The sequence below is a fragment of the Crinia signifera genome, chromosome 8 (genome assembly GCF_055691185.1).
Source record: "Crinia signifera chromosome 8, ASM5569118v1, whole genome shotgun sequence".
Classification (NCBI taxonomy): domain Eukaryota; kingdom Metazoa; phylum Chordata; class Amphibia; order Anura; family Myobatrachidae; genus Crinia; species Crinia signifera.
In genome coordinates, this window is record NC_139224.1 from 152,764,395 (window position 1) to 152,783,153 (window position 18,759).

At 45.5% G+C, this 18,759-nt stretch overlaps 1 protein-coding gene across 2 annotated transcripts in view; it reads right to left on the reverse strand.

The window, feature by feature from the left end:
* Nucleotides 1–6,758: 6,758 nt before the first annotated feature.
* The window catches only part of TSPAN1 (tetraspanin 1), a 23,304-nt gene continuing 11,303 nt past the window's right edge, over nucleotides 6,759–18,759 (reverse strand). The window contains exons 1-8 of one of the 2 annotated variants that reach the window (XM_083157432.1): nucleotides 12,922–13,059; nucleotides 10,573–10,637; nucleotides 9,310–9,519; nucleotides 8,852–8,926; nucleotides 7,999–8,097; nucleotides 7,767–7,910; nucleotides 7,503–7,586; nucleotides 6,759–7,329 (exon numbers count right to left, since the gene is read on the reverse strand). In XM_083157432.1, coding sequence (XP_083013558.1) covers nucleotides 7,264–7,329; nucleotides 7,503–7,586; nucleotides 7,767–7,910; nucleotides 7,999–8,097; nucleotides 8,852–8,926; nucleotides 9,310–9,519; nucleotides 10,573–10,629 — 735 coding nt within the window. In that variant the 5' untranslated portion in view covers nucleotides 10,630–10,637; nucleotides 12,922–13,059 and the 3' untranslated portion in view covers nucleotides 6,759–7,263. Of the gene's footprint in view, nucleotides 7,330–7,502; nucleotides 7,587–7,766; nucleotides 7,911–7,998; nucleotides 8,098–8,851; nucleotides 8,927–9,309; nucleotides 9,520–10,572; nucleotides 10,638–12,921; nucleotides 13,060–18,759 lie in introns of those variants that run through there. The other variant, XM_083157431.1, reaches the window with a different exon arrangement.

An 18,759-nucleotide genomic window follows, 5' to 3' on the forward strand; every position in this document is an offset into this window, starting at 1 on the left:
GGTGTACACATTGCTCACTGACACATTATAAATAAAGATCCACAGGTGAAGCAAATTATTTCACTTATTAAATGCCTGCACAGAACGCTTTCACACCACAAAAAAAAAAAAAACACTGACCCGTTTTTAGAAAGGTTTAAAATTACCGGGTCCATGCCGTTTTTTGCGGTCTGAAAGCAGAAAAAGTTTACAATGCAATGTGTAGCAGGACTTAGTCATATTAAAATGTGACATGGGTAGGAAAGAACGCAGAGGGTCAGCAGCAAAGAGCCAGAAACCGTAAAAAAGGAGACCTTCAGATCCGTTCCGTATTTAGCCTTCTAGGAACAAAGATACAAACTTGCCTAGAGCCCTATAATACTGTATTGCCTTTAAATCCAGGTGGTTCTCCACAGGGGCGGATCCAGGATAAAATGACAGGGGGGGCACCATGATAAAAAAGGGTTTGGGTGGGGGAGGGGCGGTGTTAGTGGTGCCAGTGTACATGTTAAGAGAGCAGCAGGAGAGGGTGGGAATGGAATTAAAAATAGGCCCTGGCATTGAAAGTACGCAGGCCCACCATGGCGACAAAAGTGAAGGATGTAGTTGTGCGCGCACCAAAGGCGCGCTCCAGAAAAGGGTGTGTGGCCAATCAACAGGGGGCGTGTCAACACCATATACAACTTCTACACATTATGCAACAAAATACTAGACCCCATTATACTTGCCCCTTACACATGATGCCAAATGGAATAAGCCAAAATTGACATAATGCCACATGGATTGAGCCAAAATTCTAATAATGCCACATGGATTGTGTCAAAATTCACATAATGCCACATGGATTGAGCCAAAATTTACATAATAACACACACGGATTGAGCCAAAATTCACATAATGCCAAATGGATTGTGTCAAAATTCACATAATGCCACACGGATTGAGCCAAAATTCACATAATGCCACACGGATTGAGCCAAAATTCACATAATGCAACACGGATTGGGAAAAAATTCACATAATGCCACACGGATTGAGCCAAAATTCACATAATGCCAAATGGATTGTGTCAAAATTCACATAATGCCACACGGATTGAGCCAAAATTCACATAATGCCACACGGATTGAGCCAAAATTCACATAATGCAACACGGATTGGGAAAAAATTACATAATGCCACACGGATTGAGCCAAAATTCCCATAATGCCACACGGATTGAGCCAAAATTCACATAATGCAACACGGATTGGGAAAAAATTCCCATAATGCCACACGGATTGAGCCAAAATTCCCATAATGCCACATGGATTGAGCCAAAATTCACATAATGCGACACAGATTGAGACAAAATTCACATAATGCCACATGGATTGAGCCAGAATTCACATAATGCCACACAGATTAAGTCAAAATTCACAATACACTTCATAAACAGGGACATTGTCCACCAAAGGCTCGCATTAAACATTTACACCATAATGTCCATTACACGTTAAGTTACACGCCATATACAACTTCTACACATTATGCAACAAAATACTAGACCCCATTATACTTGCCCCTTACACATGATGCCAAATGGAATAAGCCAAAATTGACATAATGCCACATGGATTGAGCCAAAATTCAAATAATGCCACATGGATTGTGTCAAAATTCACATAATGCCACATGGATTGAGCCAAAATTTACATAATAACACACACGGATTGAGCCAAAATTCACATAATGCCAAATGGATTGTGTCAAAATTCACATAATGCCACACGGATTGAGCCAAAATTCACATAATGCCACACGGATTGAGCCAAAATTCACATAATGCAACACGGATTGGGAAAAAATTCACATAATGCCACACGGATTGAGCCAAAATTCCCATAATGCCACACGGATTGAGCCAAAATTCACATAATGCAACACGGATTGGGAAAAAATTCCCATAATGCCACACGGATTGAGCCAAAATTCCCATAATGCCACATGGATTGAGCCAAAATTCACATAATGCGACACGGATTGAGACAAAATTCACATAATGCCACATGGATTGAGCCAGAATTCACATAATGCCACACAGATTAAGCCAAAATTCACAATACACTTCATAAACAGGGACATTGTCCACCAAAGGCTCGCATTAAACATTTACACCATAATGTCCATTACACGTTAAGTTACACGCCATTATGTCCATTATGTGTTATGCCAAACACCATAATGCCTATTAAAAGTTATGCTACATAAGTGCTGCTTCTCTACATGCTCATTGCCAAGGGTCCCATGCTCATTGCCAGAGGTTCCATGCTTGTTGCCATGAGGGATTACATGCTCATTGCCAAGGGGGAATACATGCTCGTGGTAAATGGGGACAGCAGAAGTGATAGCCACTGACAGTGGCAGAGCCTGGCTGTATTGAGAGCACTGCAGGTACCGGCTATTTGAAATAATACCACTTTCACACCAGAAAATGCATTCCCAGGTTGGCCCCTTTTACACCAGCCTAGTCCCTGCATTTTCTGGTGTGAGGGGGAGAGAAAACCACCCCTCCCCCCTTTAACCAGTTATCTCATAATGGGGCAGATGTATTAAGCCTTAACAAGAGATAAATGCAAGTGTGATAAGGAGAGATAAACGTCCAGCCAATCACCTGCTAACTGCCATGCTACAGGCTGTGTTTGAAAAAAGTCAGTAAGGAGCTGATTGGCCGGACGTTTATCTCTCCTTATCACACTTGCATTTATCTCTTGTTAAAGCTTAATACATCTGCCCCTTAACCGGCTATATCTTCGGAACCAACTGACCCATTTACATGAGACAAGTATTATATTGAAGAACTTTTGAGTGGGCTTTGAATGATTTTGGTCCAGTGAAACTGGAACGTTTGGTTCCAGAGTAATCTGCCCTCAAAGACCATGAACAGCCATGAAATTACATTTCAAAAATAAAAAAATCGGTTTACACGCAATATCTCTGGAACCGATTGACCGATTTGGACCATCCTGGTATCATATTGAAGTCCCAGCGATTTAGGATTGAATGAAATCAACCACAAGCTTCTGTGATGCTAGTGCGGGAACTGGCAGCCGTCGGAACCGGGTGGGGGTCGGAATTGACGGGTCCCATATTATCCTATGGGGAAAAAACGTTACAGGTTTGCCAGGCGATATCTCCGGTTCCCGGGGGGCTAGAGACACGGGGCTGGGCTCGTTGGAAAGCCCTGGTCCTCATCTACAAAATAAATGACAGGGGGGGCACGTGCCCGGGTGCCACCCCCCCTGAATCCGCCACTGGTTCTCCAGAATGGAGGAGCTATGAGTGTATTAGGGGTGGTTAAAAACCACGAGTCTTCACTACCAACTAGCCTCTTCCCCAGAACATTACAATGGATTAATATGGTCAGGTCACAATTACAAGACTTCCCCATTATGGGCAACTTATTTTAAATGTAGTCTCTATGGCTAGGAGGAATGGGATCATTTGTCAGACTGCATTTAGGTCTACAGTCATTAGGTCGACCCCACTAGGTCGACTGGCAGGAAGGTCGACCTGACTTAAGGTCGACATGGGCCAAGGTCGACATGACTTAAGGTCGAATTTGCATAAAGGTCGACATGAGGAAGGTCGACATGGGTTTTTCACTGTTTTTTGATCCGAATGTCGACACAGTCGACATGGACACAGTTGGCAATGAGAATCGGACCCTCGCTTCGCTCGCAATGCTTCGGGCACGGTGCCTCGCTGCGCTCGGCACACTATTTTATTCTCCCACCACGCCCTAGTGGATGGTAGGGCATGAAATACCGCCTGTCGGCACATGTCGGCTCAAAAAACAGTGGAAAAACCCATGTCGACCTTATGACCAGTCGACCTTCCTCATGTTGACCTTTATGCAAATTTGACCTTAAGTCATGTCGACCTTGGCCCATGTCGACCTTAAGTCAGGTCGACCTTCCTGCCAGTCGACCTAGTGGGGTCGACCTAATGACTGTAGACCTAAGTTCATTCTAATAGATGACCGCATCCCGGCTAGGAGAAGGGATATTTAACATGCAGACATTCAAGTGCTACTAGTAATACTCCTTTCAGATATGCGCGAAAATCCCGGCTTCTTTCACATGAACACACATTAACCCAAGACTAGCATATGTCCGAATGGGTCCTCTCAGGATTTCACTCCAGGATCTTCACGGCAGACACCGTGGTGGTCTATCCCAGTTAACAACATTCTACCTGAATGTTATCTCAAGTTCTCTTTCCAGACCACTCTTCCGTTTCTCATTCTGGCCTGCACATGCTCAATGCTTCCATATATTGGACACACCAAGTATGGTGGCATTTAGGAACAGGAGGAGTCCAGGCAATGCTTCTCTTCTACCCATAAGTTTTGAGGTTGTGAACTCTGTTATGCAGAGAACAAGTCCCAAGTCTTCATTAAAGGCAGGCACGTAATCTGGACTATACAGATCAGTCATCATGCCCTCTGGTCTGGTGTACTCTACCCTGGTCATACAGAGAGTCTGCAGAAGTCCATCTTTGCGCCACCACATTGGGTAGTGATCAGAGTTGGGATGATAACAGTGAAATGGAAACAGACAACCTGGGTCCAATTCGCAGTATAGGAAGAGACCGATCACGAGCGCTTTGTGATGAAGCACCAGTAGAACACTGCACCTGAAGGCCATGTAAATGGAGCGAGCCAAGGAGTAAAGCTGGGTACACATATGTACAATTTCCTTTTTCTTGCGACCGTTCGATCGACCGAATACACGTTCGGCCGTCCAAAACATACGACCGTTCTGCGCGTACACATATGTACAATTTTACTTGCGACGTCCGATGTACTCCCGTCCAAACAATCGCAAGAAGAAGTATATGAGAGACCCTGTAACCCTTTGCCTGCTGTTTTAACTAATGTGTATATAATGTATATATGTTGAGCAGTGGCTCAACACTTTAGACGCATCCCTTTAAGACATTAATCAATGTTGAAGTTTTAATAGAGTGGGCTGGAAGCTCTTTTCAGGGCACCAGCTTCACACTATTAAAACTTCAACATTGATTAATGTCTTAAAGTGATGCGTCTAAGTGTTGGGCAGTGAGGCATTATACACACATTAGTTAAAACAGCAGGCAAAGGGTTACAGGGTCTCTCATAATGCAGCATACCACCGTGCTTTGTCAAACTGTCAAGCATATCGATCGAAGGTGCGTACACACTTCACTTTTGTTCCGATATGGAGCCGTCCTGTCGGATGAAATATTAAGCAGCAAAGAACCTTCGACCGACCGACCGTGGACGGCCAAGAGCGTTTTTGGCCGTTTATCGGTCGCACAGCAGCAATTGGGACAGCGTACACACCTATACAATCGAACGGCCGTTTGCCCCCAGATTGGAAGAACGGCCCGACGATTGTATATATGTGTACCCAGCTTAACCCAAATCTCATGTCCAACCCAGGTTTTGGTGTGAAAGGAGTATTAATACACTAGGTGATTCAGCGCGCCCTACGGGCGCTCTTCACACCGTCGTAAGGGTCTGCGCCCCATTAAAATGACAACAAAATATTTGTATCCCTGCGGGCAGTAGGTTATAGATTGTTGCAAAATGTTAGCATTTTACAATGCAATTGGAGGCATTGCAGGCCGGGCCTATGGGCATTTTGGGATGGGGATAGGCAATTGTAGGCTATGGCTACACATGGCAGTGGGCGAGGGGCAGCGCGGTGAGGGTGTTTTGGGGAAGTGGTGTGGCTCAGCGCGTAATGGCGCATACACAGAGGCCCATGCTCCGTGCATCGCAAGGAGAGGCTCCTTTAGGAGGCCTGTCCCTGCATCCATCAGGTTACACATTGGTGGTGAAAGTCTTTTACAAAGCAATTATGGGCATTAATGGGCGCAGTGGTGGTGTTGTGGGGTTATGTAGTGTTATGGATGTTGGTGGTGTTGTGGGGTGGGGTTATGTAGTGTTATGGATGTTACTGCTGTGCTGTAAGTGTAGGTAGGTGTAAAGTGCATGGGGTGGTATAGTTGTGGCAAGAAAGAGTGAGTATATATAGGGGTGTTACAATGGAGTGTGAAAAGTACCTTTTATCCGTTGGTGGTATAGTGTTGGCAAACATGCAGTTGATTGGCCTGTTGGTGTCCACGGTGGCAGGCATCAGCCACAGTAGTTGTGAGGCAGGAGGGGGCGGCAGGCAGCTGGCCGGTGGTGGCATGCATCAGCCACAATAGTTGTTTGTGCGGAAGGTGTGCCAGGTGGCGTCTGCAGGCTAGCGGGGTGGCAGGCTGCGGGCGCAGGGAGTGTAAGGCAGCGGGCGCAGGCTAAAGTCTACTTGCAGGGCTGAGCACAGGGTTGGCAGCGGGCGCAGAGTAAAGTAGTCTTGCGGGGCTCAGCGGGGCTCAGCAGCAGGAGTCAGCGGGCACACGGCTTTCTCGGCAGTGTGTGTGCAGAGCGTGTTCCCGCGAGAGTTTGTGACGCGACACTGACTGCCCTGAGCGCAGGAGCCAGGGCACAGGGACGGTGGTTTTTGGTGCATTGCTGGTGTGCGTTATTGCGGGGGTTAGGTGGGCATAGGTGTGTGGCATGCAGGGTTCTCTTCTCTTATATATTTGGCAGGCTGGGTGGTGTGTGTGACCACGCCCAGCGTTAGAGACGCAGATGATTGACAGATGTAGCCAAATATATAAGATACAGTATACAGTATAAGCTACAGCCTGCCGGTTCCAGAGTCAAAGACTCCATAGCTAGCACATAAGACAGACCTATGCAAGTGTGAAACTTAAAAAGACCAGCTTTATTATACAATCCTTCATATTAACTATATTACAGTACAGAGAAATAGAATCAGGTAGGGTTAAATAAGTCACATTAAGAGTTCCTGGCGTTTTGGCACTTTAACAGTGCTACAAGGAGACAGCGGCAACAATGCAGTCATACAAGAGACCATAGCGCTAGCACACATCTGGCGTTTGGGTTCAGAAAGTCCTTTGTCATGATGGGCTGTGGGGATTTAATGTGACGATAAAGGGACACACTCGATTAAATCTGGGAACCAAACCTATATAAAATACGGAGTTTCCAAGATGACCCAATGGCGATATTCCAGATGAGACTCCATCCTAAAAAAGGCCAGTGTCAATAGTCCCAAGACCAGAACCACTATTAAAGTGCATAGAATCAGTCAGGCCAGCTGTAGTCATTACACAGTCGCTGCTTCTTGTCATGAAATGTTGTTTACGTTCTATACAGGAAAGTTGTTGTGCGCAGTCTTCAGGCAGTTAGTGAATAGACCCATTCTTGTCTATTCGGCAGTAGAGATACATAGACACAATCAACGCGGCCAACTGGAAAGAAAGAAAAACCAGTAAGTACCACAGGCTACATATACATCAAATTCCTAGGAGTAGCAAAACCGAGCCTTATGGATAATGGCTGGACCAGTAATGCCAAGAAGACAGCCTGCATGGTCACCAGGATGTAAGCGGTCAGTAGATACCTCCACTGGATGTCCTCTTACCTCCAATGCGCATATCCCGGCCGCCACACCACCCACTATGGCCCCATTGGACTTAACGAGGGCCAGGATCTGGTCAAAACAGCCCTGCAGAAGATAGAAGATTGGATCAGTACAGAAGTGCAGCAGTTTACAGACCCCCCCCCTTCCGCCCAAATTGTCTTCAGAACAAGTTCTGTAGGAGTAAAATGGGCCTTAACCTCCTGTAGCTTTGGTGTCAATGTTATATACCACACGTGAACGGAGCGGCAGTTACAGCAAACTTACATTTACGCGACTTGAGCTTGCAACATTCTGATTACAGGTGGCGGCGGTGTAGTTGCCGGCACAGCATTGTACCGGATATGATCCGTTCTGCACATATGGCGAGTTCTCGAAATCTGTGTAGTTTGATAGACCACAGCACTTCAACTGGAAAGGAATGGGGGAGGGAAAGAAAAGTTAGCATTAGGTATAATTGGGAGGGAACAATTATGGGATATAAATTAGCTGCACTTACATCGGTCATCAGGGTGTTCCAAGAATTTGTCACATCTTTATTCGACCCATATTGTCCCTTTATAACCGGAGTCAGAACGGACTGTAAGAAGCTCTGCGCCTAATCAAGAAAAAAAAATAATAATAATTCTATGAGAAAGTGCTGAGATTCACGAATGAGAACAGAACCTCCCCAGACATAACTAGATGGTTCTAGGTTCTCAAAACTATCACATTGCTATTAAGGTCCCCATACAATGGTGCTGTGCGATGCGCATTGCCACAGGCATCAGATCGCACAGCACATAGTCTGTACTGCGCATACTTTTAGTACTAGACTGCATCGTATCTAGTACAAAGAGTACAGTCCTCTAGCACATTGTATGCTTTTTGTACTAGATGCTATGCAATCTAGTACTAAAAGCACGGAGCTCATTGCACCATGTATGGGCACCTTAATGGTGTGTACACAAACGGCAGGATATGCGATCCGATCGCATGGCATGCTAGAGGGGCACAATTTACACTATATAGTGCAGATCTGCACTACATAGTCTTGCCTGCCGATTTGTTCTCACGCGGGAGCTCGCATCGGGCTTGCAAGCCCTAAAAAAGTAAGCGATTTGGCTTCCGATGTTCCCTATAAAATCGGGAACATCGGAAGCCAAATCTTACCGTGTGTACACACTATTAGTCGGATTCCCCCCAGAGTGCTTGGCAATGCCAGAATTGGGAGATCGTTCTTCAGACGACTGTACAGCTTCCATAGAAGCACAGAAATGGAATTACACATCTGGGAACATTCTCCAAGGATACTTTGAAGGATTTCTGCCGAGATGTCCAACAATTACTATACAAATGGGAAACTTTCTTACCATAGAGGAATAAACAAGAGCGACCACAGCACCAGCTATCTCCGCAATGAAGATGATCAGGACAATGGAGAAGAACTGAAAAATAAGTGAAAGAAGCCAGTCAGTCAATTATAGTCCTTTCGAGACAGCAGTCATTCATGTTCTTATTTAAAAGGGGGGGGGGGGGGGCGCAGGGCAGGAGACATTGGGGCAGCACCACACCTAAGTATAATCCAGTCATCGATTGTATGGGAATAGGGGCTATCGTACAAGCCTAGCCTTCTATTACCCCTTTCATATTGCAATCACCCTAGGTCCATGCTTGACCAACCCAGGTGATAGGTAATAGACTGGCAGGTGCAGGATTTGCAAGAAGTGTGCGTGTGACTACACATTAAGCTACATTTTTATTTTACACCACCAATGCCCCAACTGGTATCATCCAGTATCAGAGTTGCCCCAAGGGCCCATTTCCTCACCGTGATCAGTAGACATTTGCTCTCTTTCTGGGCTCCACAGCATCCGAGGAATCCCAATATCACCAGCAACGCCCCAATGGCGATCAGGAAGTACCCAACATTAACAAACTGAGAGGCAATATTATCCGGCAGAGTCCCAAGTATTTTTAAGAAGGAGTTACTATCCACACTGACCCAGATGCCAACTCCGAGCAGCGTTCCCCCAGCCAGCTAGAAGACAAGAGAAAGTAATATTAGTGTATAGCCAGGCACTGCCAACATCAGTTAAATGAAAATGAGGCTATACGGAATGACCATTCGAGGTAACCCGACACATGAGAAGGTGGAGGTGCGGTAAGGAGGGGGGGGGGGGGGGGGTGGTAGAGGCATACTTAAAAGCACAGTATTATGAAAGTTTGTTATTTCAAAGAGTTGTGAAACTCGTGTAGAGTTACCGCTGTAGCTGCTAATAATAGACACAGATGCAGCTCTCTGCTACTGTAGCTTCCACATTCTGGGGAGAACTGGTTCGTACTCCAAGTTCCTGCTATCAAGGATGGAGGGCCAGAGTCCTGCCCAATTGTAAACATAATCATGGGACATTACCAGTGGAAAAACACACAAAAGGACTGTTTACGTCTAAAAGTAGGGTCCCCACTCCTTCCCATGTAACATAATGCCAGGCATTCTGCTAACACAGGAAATGTATAAACTCTCCATTGTCCCCTGTAATCTCCGACAGTCCTGCAGGGGAGAGGAGAAGGGACACATGACATTAACGTCATGTAGGTAGAATGACAGATGTATCTGTTCCCACAGCATAATAAAAGGGTCTCTGTACTGTAGCAAGTGCGCCATTCCTTGTTTTATTCTTTTGCATAAAGTATTCACTAACCTTTGACCGGCCAATGAAGCAAATGCAGATTTTGGGGGATATGTACTACAATAGAGAGTGATAGAGTAGCAATAGCCTGGGCTTAAAGCTCCTGGAGAGAGTCTGCGGCACCTCCCCAACACAGATTAGCAACGTGTGCGGTGTATGGCGATCATACATCAGTTTAACACATCCTATATGCAGGATGTACACTGCTCAGTACATGGCGGCTTCCAAAAACAGGTTTTATGTTGGAGAGAGATAAAGTAACAACCAGCTCCTGCCTTCATTTTTGAAAAAAAAAACTGCAACATGCCATTTAGGAGCCAATTGGCTGGTACTCTGCAAAGCTTAGTACATAGACCCCCAAGTAGCATTAAAGATAGACTTTATTAGGGTAATATACTTACAAAGATGGCCAGGTTGAACAAGATCATCAACACCTTGATACACGTGAAGCAACTCATGGTTCTGTCTGGAAGACAACAGGACAGAGACGGTCAGAATGATTTATTGGATTAATTAGAGCTCAGACAACACGGCCAATCTAGTACAAGGGAACCTCGGTTTCTAGTCATTCGCATTATGCAGGAGAAGCTTCCTGAATTGAGCCACCAGGAGAAAGACTAGAACGTTACAAGCTACATATAGTTCGGCCAAGAACCACAGACCCAGGGTAACCCATTCTGTGTAGGATAATAGACAAGGCTCACCATTACAGGAGACACACACACACACAGGGCCGGCTCTACCACTAGGCAGCTGCCTAGGGCGCCGGGAACTAGGGGGCGCCACCAAGTCTGCCTATCAAAAAAATCAAGGATGTCTGTGAGGATCCTTGTTGTACTTAATGCTGTGGAAACTCTACAAACTCACCTCCACTTTGTCTGGAGGCATGCTTCCCTATTTTGCTGCCCTCTCTTCCTGTACTCTGTTGTGGGTGGCACAGGGGAGGGTGCTGGGGGCCTCCAGAGACAGCAGGGGTCTTGCCCACCTACCTGGGGGGCAGGGAGGACCACTCAATTTTGGGAGGCTCTCTGCCATTCCAGAATGTTAGGCAGGTATGCATTAAGGGGTTGGAAAATGGTTATTGGTGGCAGTATGGGGGAGGGGGGGTGGCAGCAGTAGGTTGAAGTTTTGCCTAGGGTGCTGGGAAGCCTTACACCAGCCCTGCGCACACACACCCACCATTATATACAATTTAGTAATAGTAAAGTCAGAGCCACAATATCCACCATATCCTGAGGCAGTGTCCCATGGCGTAAAGAACACAATGTACACTTGTGTTCTATACAGGTGGACCCACCCTGGGGAAGACGTTACTCACTCATTCTGTCCCACAATAGGCTGAAGCACAAATAGAACGCAGGATTATACGGAACGGTTCATGGAAAAATAAATAAAATCTGAACTCGTTTTATAGAGTCCGACTCCTCACATGCGCGTCAGGGGGTACAGCGTGACCGTGCAGAGAGCAACCCTCCGAATCCATAGAGAGCTGTACGTAGCCTTTTGGACAGGTCACTTATATGGTCTGAGACGACTCTGGGCCAGATGGATCAAGCTTCAAAAAGTGAAACCATAGAGAGCTATAAGATAACCAGCCAGTCATCCACCAACTCATTTTTCAAGCCCGGTCTGTAACATGGCAGTTAGGAGCTGGTTGTTTATAACTCCATTTTAGCAATTTTTAAAGCTTAATACATTTGGCCCTTACTGTATAATTAGATAATGACGATTTCTAAATGCGTTCCCGTTTCCTGAGTGGAGGTCATTAAATAGGTCACATCATGAAGGGTCAGCTGTATAGAGAGCATGAAGCCATTATGGGGTCCATGTTCTGCAGCGTCTGTTGTATGACAGTCTCAGCGCCAACGCCCAAAGTCACCCAGCCCTTATCTGAGTCAGTCTCACACCGCTGAGAGAGAGGGGGGGGGGCGGGAATCCTGGCACCCAGACAGTAAATCCAATACGCATTTAGAAGGTAACTCCAGATGGAGGTGGTATACCCTTGGTCCCCCCCCCAAGGCCGTGTTGGTCTCATTAGAGATGAACACAAACACCCAAAGAGTGTCCACTGCTGTAACCAAGCAGGTTGTATGGTGTGACACCATTACTGTCCAGAAGGTTGAAGCTTATTGACAGATGTACTAATTAAGTCACCTGTGCTCAAGCATTGATCGCCTGGAAACATGGACTGCAATGGCAGTTTGGGAAGCTCCGGGGTACAGACAATAGAACCATGCTGTATACATTCTTATCAGCACAAACAGATCTGAGAAATCTTAAAGAAACAGCATTGACTGGTGCCACATTCCAGGACTGAGGCAGGGAGACGAGAACACTACAGTGTTAGATTAAAGGATATGAGCCCAATCTAATACATTTACTGCAAGGAATACAACCTCATGGACAAGCCCAATATATACTTATTACTGGGCATACATCCAAACAGGCAAGCCTCACTCCTTACCAGGAACAGAAGACTAGCTACTGGCCGAGGCAGGACTAATTAGAGGTCCACAGTACAGAGGAATCAGGAGGATTAGTCCATTCCCAGAACATCCATGGGTATTACAACACACATCATATGGGAGACTGAGAAAGGACTGACCAACACAGAAAAGCTTACAAATAGAACTTCCTATATAAAGAGCAAACATTACATATATATGGGTCTGGAACAGCATACACATCACACTATACAACGGCTTGTCCACAAGCCATAAACCACTAGCAGAAAGCACAAGAGGATTTACCTGCACAGCTAATCAGCCACTGGGAAATAAGGTACAGTCCAACGAGTATGCGCTTCTATTCTGAGCCTCCCTCACCTTATAACAGGTGATGTACCAGAGGCTGGGGGTAGGGCAGGGGTGGGGCTGGAGCTGACCAGGTGCGTCAGGGCTGCTGGTAAACGTCTCATTTCCTCTTAGGACCTTGGAAATTTAATGCTGTGATTTGCAATCAACAGAGTTTCTTTGTAACAAGTTATATGGTAGAGAGGCTGAGAGCTTCCCACCTGATCATGGTAATTAGGCATTTCCTTCTTATTGATGGCACAGAAAAGACTGCAGGGTATCACAGAATGATCATGTCATTTACTGTACAATGGGGCTTTACAGTGAGGAATACCTGCTCTGTATTTTTAGGGAACATCTAAAATCAGTATTATTATACAAGCTCACAGGAAACTTACTGCTTTTATAAAAAACAATTACAGAAGGATTTACTGAGACTATATGCATTATAAAGTCACAATAAAAAAGAAAAAAACAGTATATTTTAGACACCCATACTATGGGCCAGATGTATCAAGCTTCAAAAAGTGATATAATGGAGAGTGATGAACAGCCAGCCAATCAGCTTCTAGTTCATATAGTTTGCAAACCCAGCCTGTAACATGACAGTTAGGAGCTGATTGGCTGACTGTTTATCACTCTCCATTTTATCTCTTTTTGAAGCTTGATACATCTGTCCTATTTGACTTTAAACCAGGACACATTACACAGGTTCTGTGCCTGGCTGACTCCAAGCCTGCATTTCATCTGGTTTTAATTAGGGCTGGCCATCGACCATCGATTATTTGAATCATCGATGGTTTATTGCAGATGTCAAATACTTTTGCCATCGATAAGGGCAAACCAATGGTTTTCCTTCCATCGATGGCACAGCAAAACCGATGTTTTGTTTTTATTTGTTTAAAGGGCATAGCTCCGCCCCCAACAACCCTGAAGTCCTGGCTAAGGAATGTAAGCATTCTGATGGGCCCTCGGGCCAGTCAGTCAAAGAAAATGGATGACCATCAATAGGTAAAACTATCAATGGTCATCCATCACATAATTTGTTACTATCGATGGCTGGTTGCAGGATCGCCATCAATGGCAACTCCACCGATCCCCATCCCCAGAACTTGGTTAATCTATTAGCATCTTGGTTTAAAGGGAAAGTATATATAATATATCCATTATATTTATGTTGCTGTTATAAGGCCTGGTACACAACATAACGCCATCAGCAAGATTTGTCATTTCCAGGCTAGCTGGAATGACAAAACGGGCAGATCGTTCAGTGTGTACCCTCATTTGTCTTATCTTGTGATTAGCACTTAGGAGCAGGTCCCCGTAGATGGAGGTTAGCGCCAACACTCCCCCTCATCTCCCCCCTGGAGCGACTCGGCTGCTGCCACCGCTGCATCACGCCCCGCAGAGTTACTCCGCGGCCCTAGCCACATCACACCTCCCGTTGAGCGTCGCGGCGGCCGACGCCGCATTACCAGGCACCTTCTCCCCATTCGAGGAGCAACCGGAGCAGGGGAGCACCGGAGGGCCCGCCCCCCCCCCCCAGTGGAGCAACACCACCCCCAAGCACCCCCCCCCCCCCCCCCATGGTGTAAATGATTGCCGCTTTAAAAAAAGCTGGAGATTTCTTAACAAATCTCTCACTTGCTGTCTGTTCGGAGAGGATCTATTTCTTCAGAGGTTCCATGTCACATAGGGCCTTATTCTAGTTCACTCTTCCTGACAAAATACTTCTTAGAAGGACAAAACCATGTGCACTGCAGGGGGGCAGATGTAAAATGTGCAGAGAGAATTAGATTTGAATGAGTTATTTTGTTTCTGTGCAGGGTAAATACTGTCTGCTTTATTTTTACACTCACTTTGAAGTAAAACCCCACCCAAATCTAATTCTCTCTGCACAAGTAACATCTGCCCCACCTGCAGTGCACATGGGGGGGTTATTCTGCTTGGTACGGTGGGACCGTATACGGGCGGATCAGGTTTTTTTTTCATCTGCGCATGCGTAGCTTTCGCAATGCGCATGTGCGGCGACCTCACACCGCTCACGGACGGGTCTCTCCGTGCGAGAAAACCTGTCCGCAAGAGTACGGTCATTGTGGGCGGCATGGGGGTGTTTTTAGGGGAGCGGCCGGAATAATGAGGCAAACTGGGCGTAAACATGGGCGTACACGGGGGTGTGCACCAAAAATGTACGGTGCTACAACCACTCGATCGGCGAACGCACCGTGCATTTTGGGCCAAAAACAGGCGGACGCCAAAGATAGTTTCAGACCACCCCTAGAGATACCGCATGAGAGCGGACGCCTGGGTCTGCTAATTAACGCTGATTACTACACCTGAATGTAATAAGCAATGCTGCAGCCTATTAAGTGAAAACCATTATTTCACTACCTGCAAGCCACACACAGCACTCAAACACATTGGAAGCTTATCTTTCTATACTTCTCTACATGTAAAGGTTGTTTTAATTTTAGGTAAGATTCATTCTAAGACCTGCTTATATATGTCAAGGTAGTTATTTTATAACCATCTACACCCATTCAGTAAGTGTTTTTGTATACTTTAAAAAGCAGGACACTAAATTCACAGAAGTCGACATGTGTCAACTTTTTCACTGTAACACCAACATAACTTTATTTAAAAGTGAAACCAATGTGGGGACACATAGATAGTGATTAAAATGCCACATTAGAACATAATAAATATACATGTAATGAGGGTTAAAATGTTGTTTTATTAGGGTGTTTATTAAGGTAGACAATTGAGTTAATAGAAAACAATTATTGAATAACAGTTTGAATAATTAATTAATTGTCTTAATTATAGTTGAAAGGGAAGATTTGCAGTGCCATATATGTGCAGGGTATGCCACCGTGCATGGACGTATGCTCACTCTCACGATCGGTGACACACGTGGAGTTTTCCATTGAAAAAAGGCGAGACCCGTCCGTGCGCTGTGGCATGCTCACATGCACACTTGAGGTGAAGGGCGGTGGCGAATCATGCACATGATACGAACGCCATGGCTTCTAGCTATACCTCTGATAAGGTGTAACATCTATATTCCCTTATTTATGTCTTATTTAAGATGCCTAGGGGGACATTTACTAAAGGTGCCCATACACGATCGCATCTAGTTCCAATCTCATGCGATACACTAAAACAGTGTGCGATTTGAACTAGATGTGATCGAGTACAAAAAGTAATGCCTGCGTATACTTTTTGTACTTTGCAATATGTGATGTGCGGGAGCGCAAATCAAATCGCAAGCCATATACAAACACGGTGCGGTGTAAACTGCATGCGACGCATTATGAACTAAAAAGTTCAAAAAGCATCCGACCATCGCATCATGTGTGGCCACCTTTAGATGGGAGTTCTATAAGATGTGCCCAAATAAAAAGGAGGCATTTGCTGTAGCGGCCTTGTATCTAATCGCAGTGGGTTATGGTGTTTGCCGATAGATGGCGTGGCGTTTTTTCCAGTTGTGCATGTGAAGTGAACGGCTTCACCTCAGTTTCTTAATTTAAAGTTGTTTTGCGCGTTCAGATGCATGATGGGATTCCTCCAGATCGGCGCAAAGAGCTGTTATCTAATTTCTTTGCGCAGAAGGCGAGCATGCTTCAGAACTTTAGCGCAGCATGAAGGCGGTGTACCGAGAGAGTTCTCGCACAGTGCGTCATATTGCGGTGGTTCATTACACATGCACAACTGGGAGAAAAACATCCTGTCATCTATCCCACTGCGAGTAGATACAATGCCCCCCCCCCCCCCCCCCACAGTCTCCAGAGTCATCCTTTCATTCTGTAGATTGTTTCACTACAGGAAATTATTTTCTTTATTACAGAGGTCATAATAGCGCAGTTAGAAAGTGATGAGGTCGTGCGTGTATGCAAATCTCTGATCTCTTCTGGAATATTCCCCATCACATTAAAGGAGGCAAAGGGCTCTGGGATTATATATGTACGCAGTCAAATGTCCATTAAATCGTGTAATTATTATAATACAGCAAAATCCAGGATGCAGATAATTGCAGATGACACGTAAAAAATCATCTGAGGTCACTAAGGTCTGTACCACAAATCTGTACAGTTCACTGGTACTTATGGTCATAGGCGAATCTAGGGGGTGGTCCGGGGGTGCACCGGACAACCCATTAGCCCATTTTGTAGCTGAGGGATGGGGCTTTCCAACGAGCCCAGCCCCGTGTCTCTAGCCCCCTGGGAACCGGAGATACTGCCAGGCAAAGCTGGAACGTTTTCCCTATAGGATAACATGGGACCCGCTAATTCCGACCCCCACCCAGTTCAACGGCTGCCAGTTCCCCCTTCGGCATCACTGAAGCTCGAGGTTGATCTCAGTCGAACCCAAATCGCTGGGCCTTCAATCTGATACCAGGTTGGATCCATATGGGTTAATTGTTTCCAGGGATATTGAGGTTAAAACGTATTTTTTTTTTTTTTTCATTTCTTAAATGTAATTTCATGACTGTTTATGTTCTTTGAGAGCACAATATTTCAAATGTCCACTCGGCTAGAGGGGACACCAGGAGGGGAGTGGGAGCGTGCTCTGCGCTGCGCTCTGCTCCTCTCCCCATAGAAGCAGCTGCACCGCTCTCTCCATCTCTCCCTTTAGCAGCAGCAAAGGCTCATATAAAAATTTACAGTAAGTGGCACTTTTGGGGGCATTGCTTAAGGGACGCTACAAGTGGTGGTATGTGGGGGCATTATGCATATTGTGTGGCTTAATGTGTAAGGGGCATTACGGTATGCAGCATCATGTGTAAGGGGCATTATGTGTGCAGAATCATGTGTAATGGGTACTATGGTGCGCGGCATCATGTGTAAGGGACATTATGTGTGCAGCATCATGTGTAAGGGACATTATTTTTGCAGCATCATGTGTAATGGGTACTATGGTGCGCGGCATCATGTGTAATGGGTACTATGGTGTGCGGCATCATGTGTAATGGGTACTATGGTGCCATCAAGCAAGACCATCCATTACCATAATTCTAGATTCGCCTATGCTTATGGTGTAATGCAGGGGTGGCCAAACCTGTCCTCAACATCTACAGTGTATCAGGCCACCTGTGGGTCTATAGTAGGAATGAATGCAGCAGGTTTGAAAATGTGACAGTAATATGCATCAGCTAGGTGATCTGGGGAATGTGACAGTTACTGTAGTAATGACTACAGCTATGTGATTTAGAAAATGTGGACCGTTGGTAGATCTGGAGGACCAGTTTGGCCAGCCCTGGTCAAATGCAACACGCTGCACCAATTCTATCACAATTTGCTCTGTATTTCAGCACTGATAAATATGATCCAATTATCAATTACAACCCAAATTTCCAGTATCACCAATATCCTAGTAGCAATAATATTCCAGTGTCATCAATAACCCGGTATCACTGATAAATAACACAGTAAAATCGGTATCACCAAAATATTCTGTGTCCCAATATCAGTGCTTGGAGTCCCATAGAAGATAGAGCGCTATATAAATAAACTAATAACAATTATTATTATTATTATTATTATTATCATCATCATCAGAATCAGCACCACCAATATTCCAGTATCACTGATATAACTGTATTGTCAATGTCCTTGTGTCACCAAACAATGGCCCAGTATCACTGATATCACCAATATCTCTATACCAACCAGAGGCAGAACTCTGGGAGGCAATGGAGTCATCTGCCGCCGGGCTCTTGCTCCCAAGGGGGCACCTCTCCTCCACTGTGAGTTTGAATCAGTTAATTGAAAGCCGTTGATATTGCTTCTGTGGCTA